This window comes from Epinephelus moara, chromosome 11 (assembly GCF_006386435.1).
Source record: "Epinephelus moara isolate mb chromosome 11, YSFRI_EMoa_1.0, whole genome shotgun sequence".
Taxonomy (NCBI): domain Eukaryota; kingdom Metazoa; phylum Chordata; class Actinopteri; order Perciformes; family Serranidae; genus Epinephelus; species Epinephelus moara.
This window is the reverse complement of record NC_065516.1, coordinates 12447830-12470014: the sequence shown is the minus strand read 5'-3', so window position 1 is coordinate 12470014 and position 22185 is coordinate 12447830. Positions and strand designations below refer to the sequence as shown.

Here is a 22185-nt window from a genome sequence, read left to right as displayed (position 1 = left end):
ATTTAATTTTTTCACATATTTTGTCTCATATATTACTGTGTATGACAGTTTTAGCCAATATGACAAAAGTTATTTTAATAAAAGTCACCAACTGTAGCTTTAACGCCTCTTTATATTATAGAAATATTATATTTTGATCTGCATATAATGGCAAATAGCTGTTTCTTTTAAATGTGATTTCTTGGAGAACAAAAGACTAAATAGTTGGCAGTGTAGTCTATAAGAGTGTCCTTAAAATCAATAGAATTCTGACTGAATAAAAGGTCCTGCATAGAGACTGAAGCAAATATTTGTTGTCAGTTGTTTTCATTCTCCTGCAGCAGCTCGTGAAGCCAGCATCACATGCATCTGATTATCCCTGTAATTCCCTACGACTAAAACAACGCTGTCTTTTTATGCAAATGACTAAAGCATGATCCCACAGCCCACGAGGCTGGACAGGACAGGACGTCCCCAGATATCTTTTGACACTCTTTTGTTTTCCTCCTTGGTTTGTGAATGGTGGCTGGAAAGAAGGCAACAGAACTGTGAGTATGTTTCTTTTGTTTCTGTTATTGCTTTTTTATGTACCATATCATTACAAGGAAAGATGGAAAGCCTTCTTTATTTGATCCAGTGTATGTGCAGTAAACTATGTCTGTGTGTTTCCTCTGAAGGTCACTGCTACCTGTGTCCTATCCTGAGTCTTTATCCCAGTGAACACAGTTTTCACACCACTACAAATGGACAACACAGGCATGAAAAGAGGAATTGTGGTATGTTCAACACAAACATGATTCAGCCAGATTATCTCGTGCTGTATTCAGAAATGTAGGTCACATTATTGTCAACAGAGAGTGATTATTTATTTGTGTGTAATTATTTGCTCAGCTGCTGTAAGAAGATAACATGTTTGCTTTTCTCTGAATGAATCCCTTGAAGTCATTATTTGATTAATTCAACAGTAAGCAGCTTTTAAAGAGCTTTCAGGGTTTGTGTTCATTCATGAACACAGAAGAATATGATTAAGATAAAGTCAGTAATTGTAGTTATAATGCTTCGCTGTGTGAGCTTAAAGGGTACAGATGCTGAGGGATAACAATGCTTGTTAAACTAGAGTACAAAGCTCTGAAGTTCTGTCGGCAGCTGCTTTGAATTTAAGTTTTTAAGACTCCCGGCTTTTAAAATGCCTCCACATGACTTCCTACTGCGCTATCTCAAAATTATGCAAAGAAATACCACATTTTATTTCTGTTTGACCAAATAATATACTTACACATCTAACAATAAGATGTCTGTCCCAGATTAAAGATGACTGGCCAGGATACAACCTGGACCTGTTCACCTACCCTGAACACTACCATGAAGACATAGAGAGTGTCTACATACCACATGGTGTCATCATGAACAGGTAAAAATTTGCATAAACATACCTGCAAAGTGACTTTTTAAAAAATAATTTCCTAGTAATTTGTCTTGATGTGATTTTTCTCGTGCAGGGTAGAGCGTCTGGCCGGCTACGTCATGGATGACTTTGGGGACAGCATAATGGTGCTGTGTGTCTTGAAGGGAGGCTACAAGTTCTGTGCAGACCTGGTGGAGTTCATCAAGGTTCTTGGCCGCAGCTCCAACAAGTATCTGGAGACCCGGGTGGAGTTTATCCGTCTGAAGAGCTACCAGGTATATGAACTGCAGTGTATGAAAATACTACTACATTACAGCAGGGTATGTGAGTATGGAAGCCAATAACAGCCATGCTTGCACTTATTTTTGATCTATTTTTATTTTATTTTTTATTTAGTTTCACAAAGAAAGACAAATGAAAGTTCAATATACAGTTGTGCAAAGCTTTTTCTGCCCACTCAGCCACCACCCTCTGCAGCCCCCCTGCTCCCCATGGTGCGAGTAAATAAATAAATAATATTTAACGATCGTAAATGAGTAAAATAATGACTTAATTTAAAAAAATCAAAGAGCGACATGGTTTGATTGACATTAACCAGTAAGGAAGTTGTGCCACATCACATTACAATTTGCACTGCAAAGCTAAACATTGCCTTATATTTCCATAAACAACAAATGCAATAGAGCACTGCATTTTCTTTTGTTTATTTTATTTGATAGGGATTATTCAATTAACATTGTTCCCAGTTAGGCTTTTATATGTAGGCCTACAATGTTAATAAAAATGAACAGTTTTTAACATCATAAAACCACAACACACCAGAAGCACGGAAGGCACAATAAAATACATAACCACAATCCACATACTACAATACTCACACCAGTACATATACCATAATACACATCACATCATTCACAACATATACTACAATACACATACCACTACACTCCATTACAAACAGCACAACATATACCACATTACAGCTACTACTCATGATAACAGGTCATTTTAGGTCAAATAGAAATGCTGAGTTGTCAAGATGACAACATCATTTTTCACGAGAAAACAAAAGGATAGTTGTGGAGAACTTTAAAATTAGTGTCTGGTTCATTTGATCACACCTGATTTTATCATTGTCATGACTGTGGGGGAGGATTCATAACTGAACCTTGATTTAAGTTGAGTCCAATGCATTAATAATAGATACTCCTTGATCTAACATTTTCAGCTGAAATCAGTCGCTACAGTTGTCAAGACGCCATCTATGCATGCGGCTATGGCACTCCTGCTCTCTGATAAACATCATAAGTAATAAGAGGAAACGACATTTTGTTTTCTTGTGATAACGACTTGATTATTTCATTATCTCGTGAAAACAAAGCTTGTTTTCTCCTGATAACAAAATAATTAACTCATGATCTCAAGATAATGACATGAAAAAAATAATTGAAGGCACAGCCATTCTCTGCTTCTGTAATTGAGTGCATTTTCTTTCTTTTTTTTTCTTAGAGGTTATTGCGGATAGGTGTCAAGCACCTGACCTGAGTTATGACTGATCACTTAAACCTTTATTTCAGTGGCACTAGCCATGACCTGCAATGTCCCTTGTTCAAGTCCAGCCAGGAGCCCTTTTTTTCAAGTTATTCCCCATCTTTGTTTTCTCTAATGAAGGCAAAATATTGCCCCCAAAAAGACAATAAAATGTAATTACATAGTGCTGAAATTATGGAATAAATGGAACATTTAGTGAGTTGATTATTTGATTACTCAGTCGACAGAAAATGAACTAACAAAACTGATCATTTTGAGAACTAATTAAAAGCCATTTATTGAGTGAAAATGCCAAATATTTACTGGTTTCGCTTCTCAAGTGAGAGGATCTTCTACCTTTTATGACTGTTAACATGATAAAGTGAACATCTTTGGGTTTTGGACTGTTGGATGGGCAAAACAAGCCATTTTCAAGCCATTTTAAGAATTATTTTTGTACATTTTAGACAACACAACTGGCAGATAACCTAATAATCGAAATAATCCTTGGTTACAGTCCTTACGTGCATGTACCAAAGACACTTTCCCATCTTTACATCTCACATCTGACTAAATATTGCATCTGACTTTGGCTCAGCCACCAGCAGATGTCACTGTTGTTCGTGTTTCATGAGGACAGAGCAACATTAGGGCAGGACACCTCAAGGACGATTGATTGTGGAGCCGCTGCAGAGCTCAGCTCATGAAAATACCACACTGCTAATTGGCGCTGTTGCCCCTGCCAAGAGAAACAGCTTATGACACCGTCTAACACCTGGAATGTATAAACCCAGGAATTAACTCTGGGAGTGATGTAGTAATGTTTACGGTGATGTCGCTTTGCACTTGTCACCATAGTCCATTATTATTCTTTAGTGTACTTTGGCACAGAGCGCGTCCAAAATGATGTGATTTACATTTCTCTGCATGTGGTTGCATTCCGTCTTTTCTCTCCCTTCAGCACAGGGGAGGATTTTAAGAACTGGCTTTTACAGAGGTTTAAGGAGCTATATGGACAGCATAAACTGAATTATTGTTATTGCCTTGCTGGATCGCTTCAACCACAGTGAGGTCATATTGTAATGTCACAAATTAGATTTTTTACCACGCAATAGGACAAAAAGAACAAAATATACCTGCAGGGAGTTGACAAGGCTAGGTCATAATTCTGAACTCAATTCATTTCAAAACAACTTTAGTAAGCCCTGTAAAGACAATTGTATGCAGCAGCATGCCACCCAGATGAACAGATATAAACACAGAACGAAGATAGACTAAGAAAAAAAAAATAATACAAACATGGAAATAATGAAAGGCTATAAGCTCTCTTTCTTTCTTTCTTTCTTTCTTTCTTTCTTTCTTTCTTTCTTTCTTTCTTTCTCTAGATCCCTATTAGCATCAGCATCCTGTATTCTTCCTGGAGTCCACACACATACAGTGATACACTACTTACACACACTATAACTACATAAAAACAACAAATAAAACAGCTCATTTCAATGAATTAACATTCTAGTATGGAAAACTCAACCAGAAATCCTCAAAAATTCACTGCTAACTTTTTTTAGTCTTCATACTAAGAAATAGTGACTCTAAATGGGTATAATCCTTGTCTGAATGGCCTTAAATTACACATTTATCCATCCTGTGCTTTCACACAATTAATTCCAAGAAAATAGGAACTTCTCATTCTCTGTAAGTGGGATATCTGCTTTCACCCAGGTTTACATTTGATCTCTTACACTGTTTTTTATAGTTTACACACACACAATTCAAGCTTAAAACTATATGTGAAACTGGTAATAAGTACATTACCACAATATAAGATAAGATAAGATAAGATAACTTTATTTGCCATTTGCACACCTGGACACAGTCTGAGTACGCAGGAATTCTTGTGCAAAAAACAGTCATGTCAGAAATAGTCAGGTAATAAATAGTAAAAGATAAAGTGCACAAAAAAGGTATAAAAAAGTATGATAAATATAAGAATATAAGCTCCACCTGCAGGGCATTCAGATGTTTGTTTGTTTTTTCAAATTTTAGGTGTTGCACATTTCCAGTTTTTATTGCATGTAACATGAGGTAGATGAGTTTGTGTATTTAGTTAGTCCTTATTTGCTTTTACCATCAGTCTCACTGTGGCAGGGAAAAGTTTTACATAAATCAATAAATCAAAATAAAGTATAAAAGTAATGAGGCTGTACAAAAGTATAAAAACACTAAAATAATCATTAAAACACTAAAACAATCCCAAAACATAATAATTACATTCTGATGTCAACAAACAACATGGCAGAGTCACCATTACGACACTAGAGGACAGTGTCTGAGTGATGACGCTGTTAGTCAGTCTCACAGGTCATGATGGAGTCATGTGACCTGCCCCCAGGGCCAGGATTTTGTCCATGTCACTGCTCCTCTTATCCAAGTGATGCATCTGTAGCCGACCAAATCTAACTTCAAAGCCTTCAAAGCCATCCTTCAAAGCTTTGCCTCGCTGTGCTTCCCACAGGGATGGAGAGAGCCTGTCTTTGTTTATGTTGAGGGTAATATTTTGCACTCTAAAGTCTTGTAAAATAAATTTTGTGTGGCATTTTTGCTGCAGACAGTTCTTTCTTACGTATTTTGCAGTAGAGCCAAATTATTGAGAAACACTCCAGTTACGTGTCCATGAGAAAACATACAGTGTGCTATTTCATTCCCAGTCTGACAGCATTTATTGTCATTTCTGGCCGCTGGAAAGAATAAATCTTGATTTCATGTAAAGAAACTGCTGAGGAAAGAGCAAAAGTGTAATAAATCAGCACAGAATGAACAACTTGAGACATACTTTATTTAGAATAACTGCATAATACGAATCATCTTTCCATTTTTGTCTTCTCCGCCCCCAGAATGACCAATCGACAGAGGAGCTGCACATCATAGGAAGCCGTGATCTGTCTTTCCTACGTGGAAAGGTGTGTGTAATCAAGTTTCCTACGTAGCTGTGGATATTATGCGTTCAATGGGGCAGTGCTCTTTGTCAGTATTTTGATTTCTGTTAAAGGGACAGTTCACACCCCAAATCAGATCAGCAGTTTTCTGTAGGAACTACTTTCTTTCTGCTGAACTACACCTACCAACCATATCAAAGCACGGAAGGAAGTGTGCATCTACTCACTGACTCATGGCTCATGCTCATGACAGTGTGAGATGCAAACATAAATGGCGTCTTCCTCAGCTTAGCTGTAATGTTAGGGTGCCATGCCATAGTTCCGACGACCCAAAACTCCAAAGCCCCATTAACGCGGAAAATGACTTTGGATCGAACGCTCATTACTCCAACGGCCCTTATCCCAAAAACAAAGCCCCATTGCTTTGAGGTCCTGTTTCTCAGAAAAAACACACTCCTGCAGTTAGTGTCAAGAGGGTCTTTTCCCAACCATATCCAAGTGGTTTGTGCCTAAACATAACCACACCTTCACCACAGCGTTGCTGACTCATGTAACGTACCTGTTGTTACAGAAACGTACAATGGAACCACGTGTATTTTCGTAGTAACAGGAGTTAAAAGCAATGAGCATTCCCAAAAGACCACAAAGAGATGCAAAGGCAATGCAAAGAGACACAAATTAAGAAATAAATCACTACAGACAGGCAAAATGACCAAAAAAGACTTCAAATTACCTCAAAGAAACACAAAATACCTCAATAAGACACAAAATGGCCTCAAAGAGTCCCACACGACTATAGAAAGACACAAAACAAACAACAAGGAGAAACAAAATGACCACAGAGACACACAAAACCACAACTACAAAGAGATATGAAATGCAAGAAATGTGCTTTCGTCCAGTGGGACATTTTTTGGACCAACAGGGCTGTGGAATTTTGGGCCATCAGAACATTAGGCAGTCCCCGAGGTTAGCTAGCTCAGTGGTGCTAGGTGAGCTAGCAGTAGATACACGCTTCCTTCTGTGCGGTGACTCTCTTGGCGGGTGTAGTTCAGTAGAAAGAAAATAGTTCCTACAATAAACTGATCACCATAAGCCGAGTGCCATCTAGTCCTATTATATTGGAGAGAAGGCAGACACCTCTGCACCATCTCTTTAACATTCGGCAACTCACACCAAAACAATCTAGACTGATATAACCACAGGTATTAGGAAAAATATTCTGATTTTGGGGTGGACTGTTCCTATAAGTGAAACAGCCTCGGCCTCAAGAGGGAGCTGTCAGTCAACTGTCAGGTACACACAGATGAACAATAGAGACTTTCTTTCTGAGAATACATTGAATCTTTTAGCTAAAATAACAAAACGCAATCACATTTCTCATCCTCAATCAATAAGTGACAGTGTTTCAGATATATTGTCATTGCCCCAAACTTGCCCTTGGACCAGGACACACCCCTGCACCTCAGTTTTTTAAGCTTTCTCCTCACAGCCGTCCTCTTCATGCACGCCTCCTGAGTGTCACTTTGTTAAAGTGGTTTGCCCTTCACCAGCCGCACCATGAATCAGACGTTTCAGGAAAACGAATGTTCCCACAAGGCAGATTTACTGACTGTTCATCCCTGTTGAGCTCTGGCACAGAGGACTGAGGAGTCTGCAGAGGACAGGGGATCAAGAGGAATGATTCTCTGAGATAGGCATGAGACAGAGACTTCACTTACTCAGCTGAATGAGTGCGCAAATATGCCCAGACATGTTAGCTTTAAAGAGACTGATGCTGAACACTGTTAACTGAGATGTCAGCATGTGCTGTAGCTAAGATGCATTTTCAGCGTGGGTAAAAAGGTCAGTGGGAGTTAAACCAGAAAAGCTGGTCGCCACCTTGCACAGAACACATGAATCACTCCACTTTGTCTGTGCTACAAAAGTCAGTACTCTTGTTACATCCTTCACCTTGGTGAAAATATTAAACCTCCCACAAAGTCTCTTACAGCATATAATCAAAAAACTAATCATGAGTCATCTGTCTTTGTTGCACTGAAACGTTGTTGAGTCACAGCTCCAGGTAGATAATAAGTGTGGTGCTGCTGACACTGCTCCTTCTAAACCTATTAATTTGTGCAATGATCATGGTAACTTAATGACAGCATATAAAAAGTAAATGTTATGTTGAAGAGTGGGGTGGCATGAGCAAGCTCTCTGGTTTCAGTGAATTGAATCCTGGCCAGCAGCACTGCTTAAAGTTTCTCATGCAATTGTTACTCACGGTGGATTCCTAACACTCAGATGTCTTAATCCCAAGTGTTAATATGGTAATCTGAGTAGTTTAAATTTAGCAAATGGAGCTGTTGGAGCATGGATAAAATACCTGTTTTTGCTGAGGAAGAGATGATTTGTTGCTGCTTGAGGCTGATGGAAGTCATATCACCCCTTTGTGTTCACAAAGAAATAGAAAAAATTTTATATCATTGTCCAAGATTTATGTTTATGAATGTCAGTCTGTGATATTCCATTCAATCTGTTGTCCAAACTGAAATTTCTCAACAACTATCAAATGCTCATGTCCAGGTAATTTTGTATAGACATTCATAGTCCCCAGATGATGAATCCTAATGCTAACTTTTCATCTAGCACAGGGGTGCTCAAAGGTTTGATGCCAATTTATGGAGCCAGCATATTGTTGAGGGCTGAATAGTGCAATTGCAAGTTGTCCAGTGAAAATGCTAAATTTAGCTAAGAACACTAGCCCAGATGATAGAACTTTACTTCAGCACCACTCATGAGTTGCCACAAATGAGCAACAAGTTGTCCTTCCTAATAAAACCTGAAAGACACTCATTAGGGGGGGTGCAGTTTCATGCATTCTCCTAGTAGCGTATTAAATATAAGCTATTGAAAGTGAAAGTATTAAAACAGACGGCAGATGATTCACATTTAATGAATGCATTTCATGTCATGTATGGACGCCACATAAAATGTTTTTGGGGGTTACCATTGGCGGATTTTGGCAACAATGATCTTGCGCCACCATGAGGTTAACATTTGTGGTTATGAGTAAAATGTCACAACTATTGGATGAATTGCCATGAATTTTCATTCATGTTCCCAGCCTCAGGATGAACCTTAATAATCCCCTGACTTTTCCTCTAGTGCCATCATCAGGTTGAAATGATCATTACACTGCTAAATAGTAGCATGCATGACATAAACATAAGCACTTGGTTTGCTGTAGACTCTTAGGGGAGAATTTACAAAGAATATATTGCAGTAGCTGATAGCACCATAAAGTGCACATCACTTGCAACAGCTATCTGCCCCGTCGTAAGGTCCAGTTCACAAAAGATACTCCAGTTAGATATTGCAGATGACTGTAGTTTGCCCCTTTTCTTTGCGTCTGACTGCAGTTATCCATGTGGTAAATGTTGCTTTTGCACCAAGATCACGATCAGGCAAAACAAAGGCAGAGGGAAAACTGAAATTTTCGGGCCGCTAGCTACACGTCCTGACTGATGGGGTGCAGAGACGTTCCTCATAACTTCAGGCAAGGAATTTAATTGTGAGATTTGGGATTTATCATCCCAGTCTGTTAGTGTGCCTCAGTAAACACCAACTCTCTGAAGAGGGGGCTATGAAGTCTGATCTTTGTGTATTGGATGGCTCATTTGCATAGACAGGGGCCAATTTTGCACCAGATGCACAGATATTACCTTGTTAAAATACATTCAAATAGCACGGGAGCACCAAGATGCCATTTGCTTGGCAGCGCAGTTAGGTTTCATCCTTTGCAGTTGCTTTGAGAATTACATGGTGTCTTTTGTCTTTTTTGTGCAGGTTTAGCAGCCGCAAAATTCCTTTGTGAATCTGCCCATCACTCTTCCAACTAATGAACCATTTACAATCTTAAATTGTTACCTGACCCTGGGAGAAGATAAAGAGAAAATAAACACCGTTGCCAGTGTTTTGAATTGGCCCTCTTCGGCTCTCTGTACTTTTAGAGGTTTATAGTCAGTGCCTACTTTCAGTAGCAATGATTGATTATCAACAAAGTTTTTGCCAGAGTCAGGACTGATCGATTGAGCACACAAAACTTGAGATCCAGGGATCTAAGGAGGACTATAAATTCCCAAACAGTGGTGCTAAACACAGTCAAATAACTGCCAGTGCACAGTTATTGTCCACCTGGCTGTATAGTACCTTTACAGATTGCAGCATCCATCAACACAGGTTAGTTATGTTGAAGTTTTCATGTTTGTTAACACTTCCCTGTTGACTTTCTTTGAGTGTTGTATAACAGTGTTCAGGTGTAGACCCAGAGAACATTGGCCAGGCGCCTGCATTCTCTCCGATCACTCTCCCCAAACCATAGATACTCTCCACTGGTCTCACAAAGAGCCCCATACACCCGGCCAAGGGAACAAGGAGTCATTTGAAACCCTGCAGCAGGGAAAGTGTGCAACACCCGGACACTTTAGAAGTGACTTTTACTCACTGTAGACACAGATGTTCATTACTGTTGAGGAGAGAATGAGTTGTTCTGTGTTTTTGTCGAGGCGCCGATGTTGCTGCCAACATTGTTGCTATAGATACCATCTGTAAGAAATGTAGATCTCACAGACACAATCTCGCCTTTGTTTTCACTTTGCTTGAACTGTGCTAAAATTCAAAGGTGATGCTTTACTAATGGTTGTCTTCTCTTTTTTTACACATTACCAAGAGTGTGCTCATTGTCGAGGTGAGTGTCCTAAATGTAGTCTCTTTAGTAAACTAAATTAATTCTATCAAGCATGACCTTTATATTTACACCTTGTTTGATGCCTTTGTTATGTCTTTTTGCACCTTATTTGGTGCCTTGTTGTCTTAGAAGCCATTGTGCTTTTCAGGTTTTGGTCTACAAAAGGACAAAAAGAAAAACCTCCCCTCTCTTCGAGATCATAATTCAGCTGTAAATGTTTCTGGACTAAGGCAAAAACACATAAGCACGATATTACAATATGTGTTTACTGCAAGAATCAGTTTTGAATGGGAGGCATCTTAAAATTATGTCACTGAAAATTTCCAGTTTCCCAGTAGTAGTACATACCCAGTAGTTCTTTATTCATTGCATAGTTAATCAAGGTAGAAGTTCTTCATCCTACGATCTGCATATTTGGCTGCCATTTTTCTCCCCCTTCAAAGCATTCTGAATTCAAATGTCCCTCATCCCTCCCTCTTCATCTCTCCCTCTTCCTTTGCTCTTCCCTTCCCTCAGGCCATAGTTGACACAGGAAAGACCATGAAGGCCCTTCTGAAGCATGTGGAGACCTTTGAACCCAAGATGGTCAAGGTCGCAGGGTGAGCTAGATTTTCAGTCATCTGTGTTTGTCCGCACCAGGGGAAATGCCAAGCGTGTGACTAACACAAGAAGAAGATATCGCCTGTCAGCGGTCACTATCTGGTGTCCGTGGGCTGTTTCTATGCACTCCCAAGATCACAGGCACAAGATAAACATCTTTCCTGGCACATGGTCCATGTTGAAAGTTTATCTCTTCTTGTACTGTATGTGTAACACGTTTGAAGTGTTCGCATGTTGCAGGGATGTAAGTTCTGTCTTTGGATTGGGATGCATATTTGTTACAGTGTAAGACTATTATAATTCTTTAAAAAAATACTAGATATACGTCCTAGGTCATGGTAAGTTATTGTAGCACTGAAGCATTTTCGAAATGATGTCTATATTTCATGTGTTCCAGGCTGCTGGTGAAGAGGGTCCCTAACATGGCTGAGAGTCTGACAGACTGTAAGTACCTCTGTGTTTTTAGAGTCATCTGTTGCTCTCATATTATTACAGTTCTATGTCTGAGCTCAATAATCATTTATTGTACCCCGTCTGATAGGTTTTCCATTCAGTTGCAATTAAACAAATGCATATTTCTTTCATTCTTTCTCAGAGTAGTTGCATAGTTAGTGTGGTTCTGCACTTTGTAATGTAAGTAGTAGCAGTAATGTGTTCATCATCAAGAATATTGTCTGATCTGATAAGCCTCCTTGATTAAATCCTACTGACAAAAAATAAGATTCATCTGCAAAGTGTCTTTCCTTGTGGATTGTGTTGCGGGCGGTCAGGAAGAAACCATTTGGTGATTTGGACACCCAGTAAGGAGATGTACTAGGCAGAACCAACAGGGACAGCCCAGTCACCAGAGGGAAATGTTGACATTGTATGTTTCTGCAAACCACAGATATGTTACATTTCTATGTTTCAAATGTATCATTTTAATCGTTTTAAGTAGCATGGTTCTGATTACATGTATATTTGCTAACGGCGGCTGCCAAGCTACAGACCACTGCAGACTCTTTTTCGAGACCAACAAACAGAACCGTGTTTTTTTAGCAGGACATTTACGGCATTTCCAGTCATGATTACACCATCACAAGTGCCAAGCTGTGGACCACTGTTTGAGAGCAACAAACAACAAAATCAGGTGTATCTTATCCAGATATCGGCATTGTTCCCAGCCGTGACTGTGCCACCAAAAGCATGTGTTTTAAGCCTAAACCTGATCTTTTCCTAACCATAACCAAGTGTGGTTTTTGTGACTAAACATAACCACAGATTAACACAGCACTGTTGAAACACAAAGAAACAGAGAGTGTCAATATACCCAATTTGTAATATTAATTATTCTGGCAATTTGGTTGACATAGAAGAGACGTCATGGTGAAAGGCAGCAAGCAGCATCCACCACAGCTGAGTGGTGAAGCTAGAGCAGAAGTGCTTTAAGCTGCAGTTGTTACACTGGTGGCTACACCCTCCTGTAGCTACAAAAAACCTTCCATTGAGCTCCATTTAGAAAGTACCAACTTCAAGGGTGTTCTGATCAACTAATGGTTTAGGGACATACAGCAGTATGTAACCACAATGCACCTGATTCGATCTCAGCTTGAGACCTTTGTTGCATGTCATGTGAAATTTATGGTCTTAAAAAACACAAAATGCATGTTTTCTTATGTCATTCAACCTCAAATTAATTTCAGAATTTACACACACCATGTTACTCTTTAACATTCATACCTGTGTTTCCTCTGATAGATGTTGGATTTGAAATCCCCAACCGCTTCGTTGTCGGTTATGCCTTGGATTACAATGAATACTTCCGTGACCTGAATGTGAGTCCTGACTCTGCTGACACTGCTGCACATGGCACATGACCTTTTGAAGAGCTAAGAGAAAAAGATGAAAGAGACAGGAGGGGTGGGGTTAAAGTCAGTAAATCAAAGAGATGCACTTCTCTGCCTGAAACCTAAACTCACCAAACAGGTATCCTTCCTGCCTGAGGAGACTTAACATGTAGGCAAAGCAGCTAAAATCACCTTTCATCAGGTCAAATGCCTAAAATAATACTATTCCCGTCAGCCTCTGCTGTACTTTGTGTTTAGCATTAATAAGCATTTTTTTTAAAACCTTTTATTTAATTCTTAATTTTCAACAGAACAATCCCTGACAGGACCTCAGATATACAAAAAATAAAAAATGAAATAAAAAAATTTAAATAATATAATTAAATACCAATAATAACAACAATAAATAAAACAAATAAACAAAAAAAAATATAAAAAATAAATATGTACATTTTATATTTAATTATGTATAATAATATATAATAAATAAAATATAACAAATAATGTTAAAAAAAGTAAAAAATACTTGTTAGCAAATGTTAACATGTTAAAACACTTAAAATGCTCAACATTACCTGCTAAACATTAGCATTTTAGCATTGTTGTTAGCGTTTAGCTTGAATTTTAGGCCTCATAATTACCTAATTGGACATGGTGACCACCTAATGTAGTCTGAATCTGGCATAGCTATACATCAACTCGCTCTTTTTCCTTTCTTGCTTTTATATTTCTCCGTGCAAAGAAGTTTAACCCCTTTTGCATCTAAAAACCATGTCTGGTATTTCTACTAGTCTTTACTTCTTTCTCCTCTGACCCCTTCACTGGTACATTTGACCCATCTTACACCTCTACCAGCTTTGAGTCAGGAGTGCAAAGTATCTATGTTTTTGTTGTTGCACCTCCGACATCTTATTTCAAGCCAGATTTCACAGTGTGAAATTAGTAAGTGCAAACTTATGTGAACTTTGTCATTTTGATGTTTGTAAAGACTTGGCCTCAAACTTACCTCTGACTCATGTGAAACACTAAGCCAAGATCGACTCCCAGAGCTTTGTATGCGTGTGTGTATTCACATGGGTGTGTGTCCTGTGTGTACTGTACGTACTGTATGATCATGTGTGTGTGTGTGTGTGTGTGTGTGTCTGTTGTGCATGTTTGAGGGGGTTGGTTTTCATTACGAAACTTTGAAAGGGGGTGACCTGTGGAATGTGGAGGTTGGGATCTCATTATCAGACAGAGTTAAAGCTTCCCCCCTCTTATCTGTCCTTATCCTACAGCAGAAATATGAGTTGAACCCCCGGGACGCCCAAAGTTAGATTAATGAATGTGTCATATCTTTGCAGATTACCCTCCTGGCTTTCGCATGATTGCGAGCTTCATCTTTCCGTACTGTATGTGGCATATTGAGGCTCTAAAAACATGCTGGAATTTCCCATAGGGCAGCGTGATCTTAAACAAATATTTTGCCATCACCAGATTTTGGAGAAGATTGAAACATACTGAAAAGTAAAAATCTTACATCAAAGTCACACATGTTAATTTTGTGTTTCTGCCACATCTTTCTCTTTCAGCATATCTGTGTCATCAGCAAGACTGGAAAGATGAAGTACAAGGTTTGAGAAGTTATGCACAGTTTTACATTAGCAGCTAAAGTCTGCCTGACTGTAAATTTGTAGACGAATCCTAACTTTTGAGGTCTTTATATAATATTTTTTAAAATAAAAAAATAAAGTGATATAATGTTGCCTCCTCCTCCCTTTCGTATTTTGTTTTGATGCACACGGGAACAAAGAAACAGATAAATAAAAGAATGAAACGCTGACCAACAGGAGAGGACTGTTGGTGACAGATGGAGAGAGCTTATGGACGTTGGCATCCCCGGTGCCCGGATAACGCCCACTCTGACTCATGGAAAACGCTCAGTGGGCGCAGCAGGCAGGCCGAACGGCGTCTCCTCACCACACTGTATCTATCTGTTCCCAACTGTAATCAAGCCTTACTGGAAATCACAGCCAAATACATGAGTTCAACTGAGCATTTGGGAAAAAATTAAACTTTGAGTGTCTGTTTATTATGAATAACTACTTCTACATGCAATCTCATGCACATTCCTAGACTTTGGGACAAACAAACTAAAGGGAGACAAAACTTTTTCAATGTCAGATTTATATGAAACCCATTAGTTCTTTCATCTGATAAAAAATGTCTTCATTCAGCTGAATTGCACATAAACTGTTGTCTTTGTAACACTGCAATCAAACTCTGAACCCTTGATCTCAGGGGGGGAATTGCTCGCTCTATAGACTTTAAAAAACCTACCCACACACACACATGCACTCACACACACACACACACACACACACAGAGGTATTTTGTATGTTCTGTTGCCATTGTTGGGGCGACTAAGAGAGTCAATTGTGCATGTCGACAGACAGACCAGAGCATGCTTCACCTCACGCAGCGTGCACTTGACGAATGTTATCATGTGGCTATGCACTCTTGATTCTTAATTATCTGAAACTCCGAACAGCCGTCACATAACAGGAATGCATGCACACACTCAGGTTTCATGCTAAGTGTAAAGATCTAGTGCAGTAACAGCCCAGTCACCATAAGAAGATGTTGGCATCTTACATTTCTGCAAACCAAAAATGTTACATTTGTATGTTTTATATGTATCATAACGTTTCTGAAGTGATGCAGTGTATGAGCTGACTTTGTCATCAGGAGGTAGAGGTAGAGGGGATAGTGGATAGCGTGACACTAAAGCAAGACCTGCCAAGCTCCAGGTAACTGTTTGAGACCAACCAACAACAAACCTGGTTATTTTTAGCAAGTCATTTCAGCGTTTCTAGCAGCTTTTTAGGCATCAAACATGGGTGTTCTTAACAACCTGAGGCTCTTTTTCCAGCACCGTTTTAGGCACCATACATAGGTGTATTTTTGGGACCCGTTTCTGTTTTTTTGTGGCTTTTTAGCCCCAAAACATAAGTGCAAGTTCGGCTCCTTTTCCAATGGCTTTTTTAGATACCAAATGTGGGTGCTTTTTAGGGACTTGTTGCTGTTTTTCCTACTGGATAGTGCCACAAAAAATCAGTTGTTAAACCTAATCTCACGTCAACCACAATGTTGTCGTCTCATAGTTGCACCTGAGATAGCAGTAACCAACTTATGACCAGACCTGGTCCTCTGGTCGAAGTCTTGTCAGTGTGCTTTCCTCATACAACTAACTGTCCCTTGGGAGAATGCCATTGAGGAGGTGTTTGAATGCAAGAGACTGCACTGCGCTGACCTCATAACTGAAGCGGTGCCTAGAGGCTGGAAAACTGAGGTGCGACCAATAGAGGTGGGCTGCAGAGGCTTTGTCGCCAGATCCACCACTAGGCTCCTCAAGGAAATTGGGATTAATGGTCAGGTCCAGAGGGAAGTGGTCAAGGATGTGGCCAATATAGCTGAGAGGTGCAGTCATTGGCTATTGCTGAAGAGAAAGGATCCCGTCTGGGCCCCTGGGTGACCACGGAGGAGCCAACCTTCTGACACACACCCAGGCCTGATCGCAAGTTTTTTTTTCCTAGGATGGCGAAGGCAAGACCCACCCTACTCTGCCTTAGTCTGCCTCCGATTGACTTACCCTGACATTCTTACACTAACCCTAACCAATCTCGTTCCTCATGCCTAAACCTAACCAATCCAGCCAAAAAAGGCAGTTACTACTGGCCAATCAGAGGGAGAGTAGGGTGAGCCATGTCTTCGCCATCCTAGTTAAGAAAATTGCGTGGCCTGATCAGCCTGTGGTGGGCGTGCCTTAACGGAGGGTGTCTTGTGATAAAGGCTGAAACACCCGATGATGTTGAGGTGCACAACTGATGATGTGTCGGGGATTGGCTTTGCTGGGTGGTCACAATCAAAACACCTATGCTCTGGCATGCAGCGTGCTGAAACTCCAGGGATGGTAACACCAAGTCCTAACTGATGAATCATGCGTTTCAATGTATCAGCTATTCAGTAATGTACAAGTGTAACATATCATGTCTGCTTTTTAGAAACGTGCAATGGCAAAATGTTTTCTGGTGGTTGGTTTGGCAATAATTAGTGTTTATCTCTTCACCCCAAGACCCCTAACTGCTCCATGTACAGGACACCAAGGTTGGCAGTGACTAATGACTGCTAACCTTCAACAAAAAATATTGTCATAACTTTTGTATAATTCAGGTATCAGATTATACAAACTGTGTGTGTTTTTCTCACATTTCCCAAACATGTCTCGAAGCCAAAGGTAATGGTCCAGCTCCAGTGACAAGGCCTGTTCAAGTTAAATGACCTGAGAAATGAGTTGCTATTTGGATAACATGGGTGGCTGCAAACAAAAGAGAGTTCGGAGCACTTAGATTCTATGTTGTGCTTTCAAAATGCTCTCAGGTTTCACGTCTGTAGTCGTAAACAACACCTTCACTAATTCCTTTGGAGGAACCCTAAATGAAGCCAGGCTTTATTACTTGTCCATGACCCCTGAGATGCAGAGGAGCGCGATAAGCAAGAGGTAAGAAACTCGACAAATTACACAGTTTTTTGGTTGGGTGCTATCTGTGCAGGCTCGGCCACAAAGACCCCCATTGTACCTCCGGCTGCAACTCTGTGTGTCCTTATCACAAAACATCAGCACTTGGCGGTCGTGGTTAACTTATCCCAGCACTGATGCCCCCCACACTGCCCTGAGAACCCAGAGGCCATTGTCTTTCACCTTGATGCAGGGCTTGGTGAAAGCGAGATGGGACAAAAAGCCCTGCAGGTTTCACATGCTGCGGCTTTGTAGTACTCCGTCAGGGGAACTGAGGATGGGGCCGACCGCAGAAAGTAGGCTACAGGTAAACTGGGCTCAGCACAAAAGAAACAAAACGGGAATTGTACATTTGAATGGCTGCACATTCATGCATTTGACATATGAAGCCTGTGGTTAGAGGCACAGCAATGGGATTTTATTTCACATGACCAGTATAAGAGACAGACCATGTTAACTTCCTAAACTTCCTATTTTATTGTTCTGACTTTAAAGAAATAGGTTGACATATTAGGAAATAAGCTAATATCAATGGCTAAGATATGGGAAGCTAAATACCATTCTTTTATGTTAAATATAAAGCTACAGGTAGGAGACAGCTAGCTTAGCTTAGCATGAAGACAGAAGGCAGAGGGACTTCCTGTGGTCCTACACTTTGATTTTTGTACAAATTACACAAACGTTATTAAATGAACTTTAGAGGTGTCCTTAGGTGGATTTTTGTTACATTTGGACAGAGCCAGGTTAGCTGTTTCCCCCTGTTTCCAGTTTTTATGCTTGGGTAAGCTAACGGTCTTCTGGATGTAGCTTCATATTCGAAGGAATAGTCAGACATTTTGGGACATACTTACCCAGGCTATGTCCAAGAGTAACAAACCCCACTCCCCAACACTTGTTTGTTTAATCAGCACAAAAATCAAAGTGTAGAAATTACAATTTGTAATTTTACATGTGACTGTGTGCCAAACTATTTCTTTGCTGGTTGTAGTAGTGACATTAAGCTTTGAAGCCAATTTTTGTAGTGGCCAAACAGTGGAATTACAACTTCCAAGCATGTGACATGATGCCAGTAGGCCCCAAAAGACTTTTCGCCATAGACTTAAAAGAAAGAGACGTCTGTTAATCAGTGGATACATTTTTTTGAGCATCATAACCCTCTCGAAATGACTCGTTGCATCATTAGGATTTGATCCATTCAGTCCGATAACATTTAGAAATGGTGCAAGGTGAAAGGGTAAATCATTTTATCCCCACTCAAGTTAGTGGCGTTCTAAACTGGAATTAGCAGGCTCGGGCGCACCTGCTTTAGGGGCCACACAGTGCGGAAGCAATGCCGATCATCCGGGTAATTTTATACACTGCATTTGAACTTTTTTGGCTTCATGCGTCACTGAGCAACTTTCGTATGAATCAACACTGTATCCAGTTCTCTCTATACATCCATGAGTCCTACACTTTGGGTTTTAGAGGTGCTGGTTATATCATGGACAAGATAGCTGTTTCCCCCTGCTTGCAGTCTTTATGTCAGGCTAAGCTGTTTTGTGGCTCATGTTAAAGACACAAACATGAGACTAATATTTCATGTAGGAACTACTTTATTTCTACTGGACTACACCCGCCAGCTGTATCACTGTGCAGGAGGAAGTGTCCATCTAATGCTAACTCACCTAGCACCTCTGAGCTAGCAAACATTACAGCTCAGCTGAAGAGGTCACCATTAATGTTTTGTCTCTATCTCAAACAATCATGACCACGAGCCTCTTGTACATGAGTAGATGGACGTTTCCTTTTGCACTGATATCTCCAACACTTGGCAAATCACACCAAAACAATCTAGATTAATAAGTAGCACTACAGGTAAGATGTAAAACGTGTATTTTGATTTTAGGTGAACTGTCCCTTTAAGATCAGACTGCTTCAGTGTCAAAGCTGAATACATTTTATGTGTGCTTCTGCTCCAGTTGTATTAAATGACCCAGCCTTAATTTAAGATCTAGAACATTTATTTGTTGCACTTTATCCAGCAGATGCTAAATGATTACATTCTCAGTTTGGAACTTAATAAAGACTGCTATACTGGAGCATCTTAGTACACAAATAGAAAGAACATCCTCTCCAGTGTTCATTGTGTTCCAATTAGGGGCTGGCTGGCTCAAGGGCTTGATAGATTGACTGCTACTGGGTTTCATCCAGTCATCAAACTCAGTGCCAGATCCACTTATACAACCTGGAGTGGGAGAGTGGTCCTCTTAAACTCTCAACTACACTTTAAAGAACTCTATATGAATGAAATGTACGTTGTCATGCCCGACGGGTGTTTTGCATGAAGGAGTGTTTTGAATTAGTTTCACACACAGAGCATGCTGTGCTGCAGAGTCATTTCCACCTGTCCTAATCCTAACGCTGCTGGGCTTTGAACTTGGGCTTCATGTGATGCCTTAATCCAGCCAAACATTTTGCTGCCACGAGAGAGTATGTAATCTCTCTGCTGCTGAATGTTTGAGTCACTCTGACTTTGCAACTGCACATTTGGCATAACAGAATTAGCAATGAATGTTCATAGAAATACCCAAACAAAATGTAACAGAAATTATTATAGTGGGAAAAAAGTTACAAGCATGCCTCAGGGAGCAGTTGCATACGGAAGGTAACACAACAGCACCGTAAAGGGATAGTATCGATAGTCTGTGCATTATCTTCAGTAGATTTCAGTCATTAGCCCCACAGTTTGGAGAAGCAGGCAAAAGTCCAACACAGAAGCTAAGCAATGTAACAGCTTTAGTTCCCCATCTGTACTTTCACCAAAGCTACCAGACTCCATTGAGAAAAACAGTCATTTTAGCTCACTGAGCAAGGGAGCTGCTGGTCTACTGCTGCTTTGATCAGTTAGTTTGTTTCTGTTCCTGTGTGACTTTGGTGAATCTGAACGTACCCTCTTAAATGCCAAAGTCGCACAATGACACAAACAAACAAACTGATCGAGGCCGTTGTGGCCCAGCAGCTCCTGTGTTCAGTGATGATAAATCACTGTTTTTCTCAATGGAGTCTGGCTTTGAGGAGCGCAATATAACGGCTTAATCCAGTTGAAATCACTGTCATACATTAAGGTAAAGCATTGAGAATACCATCAACAGAGTGTACACTTAAACTTAAAGTTTTTGGGTGGTCAAAATATATATTTTTTTCAGGACCCCTCCACATCAGATTGCTTAGCTTCCATGTCAGACATCAGCCTGCTTCTCCAAAATGTGGGCGTGCCGACTGACATCTACTGCTTGTAATAAGCCATCTATGGATAAGTAACCCAGACAACGCCACTTAAAAAAAATCTGAACTGTCCCTTTAAAGTATACAGTAGCCATACATTCAGTCATTAGGGCTCCTCAGTGAGCTTTGTTTACCGCTCATTGATCTGAAATCCTCTCTCCTCCTCTCCCTTGCCATTCATAAAAACAACACTGCACTGCATGTGTGTCTCGGCTGTTCTGCACAGAGGAGAATGCACTGTTGTAGTAACTCGAGTGCTGGGCCAAGTGCTTTTTTGGGAAAGTACCACAATCACTGTTGGCTCTTCTGCTGCTGCACCAGTAAAACATTTTTATAGTTTGCTTGTGAATTTTTATACACGTATGTAATCCAGAGAGATTCAGGTTGTGAGTTGTTTTTGTGGGAAAACATACTTACATGTGTTACATTAGCTATTGCTTGCCTGGGAAAACTTAAGTTGTCATAATGACTTTAGTTTCTGATGCACAATCACGCTTTATGACAAATCAATAAGATCTTTTTGCTGCATTAATAATGTAGTATGTTTATTAGACAAATTGCATTAAATTAATAGGAGCCTCATGTCTATATCACATAATGCAGAGTCCCACTTACATCAGTTTAAGTTCTCCATTGTCTCAATGAGGGTGCACCAGCTCTTAGACAATAGCTCCTCTCTGAAAGCAGGGAAACCTCGCCACAGTGTGGGTCAAAAGACTCCTATTGTCCCATCTTCTATTGTGCTGCTGGAGTAGCCTGCAAACAGAACACTGTCAGCCTTTGTCTTTGTGCGGATCAGCTGTGCAGCCCTTTTTTTCATGCACCATGGAGTCCCATGTGGCTGCCATGCCCTACATGTCACCATAATAAAGTTAAGGACACTGCTGTTACAGTTGATAATGGATAGGCAAATATGTTTCGCCAGTTGAACGTTAGGAAATTGGAGAGTTCAGCATATGTGTTGGGCCTCGGGGCTTTTCCTCGGCCCTCACAATGATGTCCCTGTGATTTCATTTGCTCACTTTAAAGGTCTGAAAGGCTCAATGACAGAGTGTGGGAACAAAGTGTTTATCAGCTCATGGCGAGCTGATTATTGAAATGCATTGTGTGGGTGAAAAGTGTGGATTCATGGATAATGATCATGTTGCATTAGTAAGAGGAAGTATTAAGATATTTTAAGATAAATATAAAAATATTCTGTTACAATAATAAACGTACAGAAGTAATAAATGCTAAATATTCAAAGTATCAAAAGTGAAAGTAGTAATTTGAGGAATGGCCCCTTATAGAGGGTTATATTATTATTGAAAAATAGAAAGTATAATGTCTCCCTCTCGATTGTAGCAGACTAG

General features: G+C 40.0%; 1 protein-coding gene across 1 annotated transcript; it reads left to right on the top strand.

The window, feature by feature from the left end:
• The first annotated feature begins 384 nt into the window (after positions 1-384).
• Positions 385-14737, top strand: prtfdc1a (phosphoribosyl transferase domain containing 1a). Its single transcript, XM_050056628.1, has 10 exons — positions 385-527; positions 657-755; positions 1284-1390; positions 1479-1659; positions 5809-5874; positions 10565-10582; positions 11099-11181; positions 11580-11626; positions 12920-12996; positions 14580-14737. The coding sequence occupies exons 2-10, from the start codon at positions 723-725 to the stop codon at positions 14625-14627; spliced, it is 660 nt and encodes a 219-aa protein (XP_049912585.1). The 5' UTR covers positions 385-527; positions 657-722; the 3' UTR covers positions 14628-14737.
• Positions 14738-22185: the final 7448 nt, after the last annotated feature.

Excerpts from the sequence above, each read along its gene's own strand:
- prtfdc1a (XM_050056628.1), top strand. The coding sequence starts at position 723 with ATGGACAACACAGGCATGAAAAGAGGAATTGTG. Across the intron at positions 1,391-1,478 it reads CATGGTGTCATCATGAACAG|GGTAGAGCGTCTGGCCGGCT; the intron begins GTAAAAATTTGC and ends TTTCTCGTGCAG. Across the intron at positions 12,997-14,579 it reads AATACTTCCGTGACCTGAAT|CATATCTGTGTCATCAGCAA; the intron begins GTGAGTCCTGAC and ends TTTCTCTTTCAG.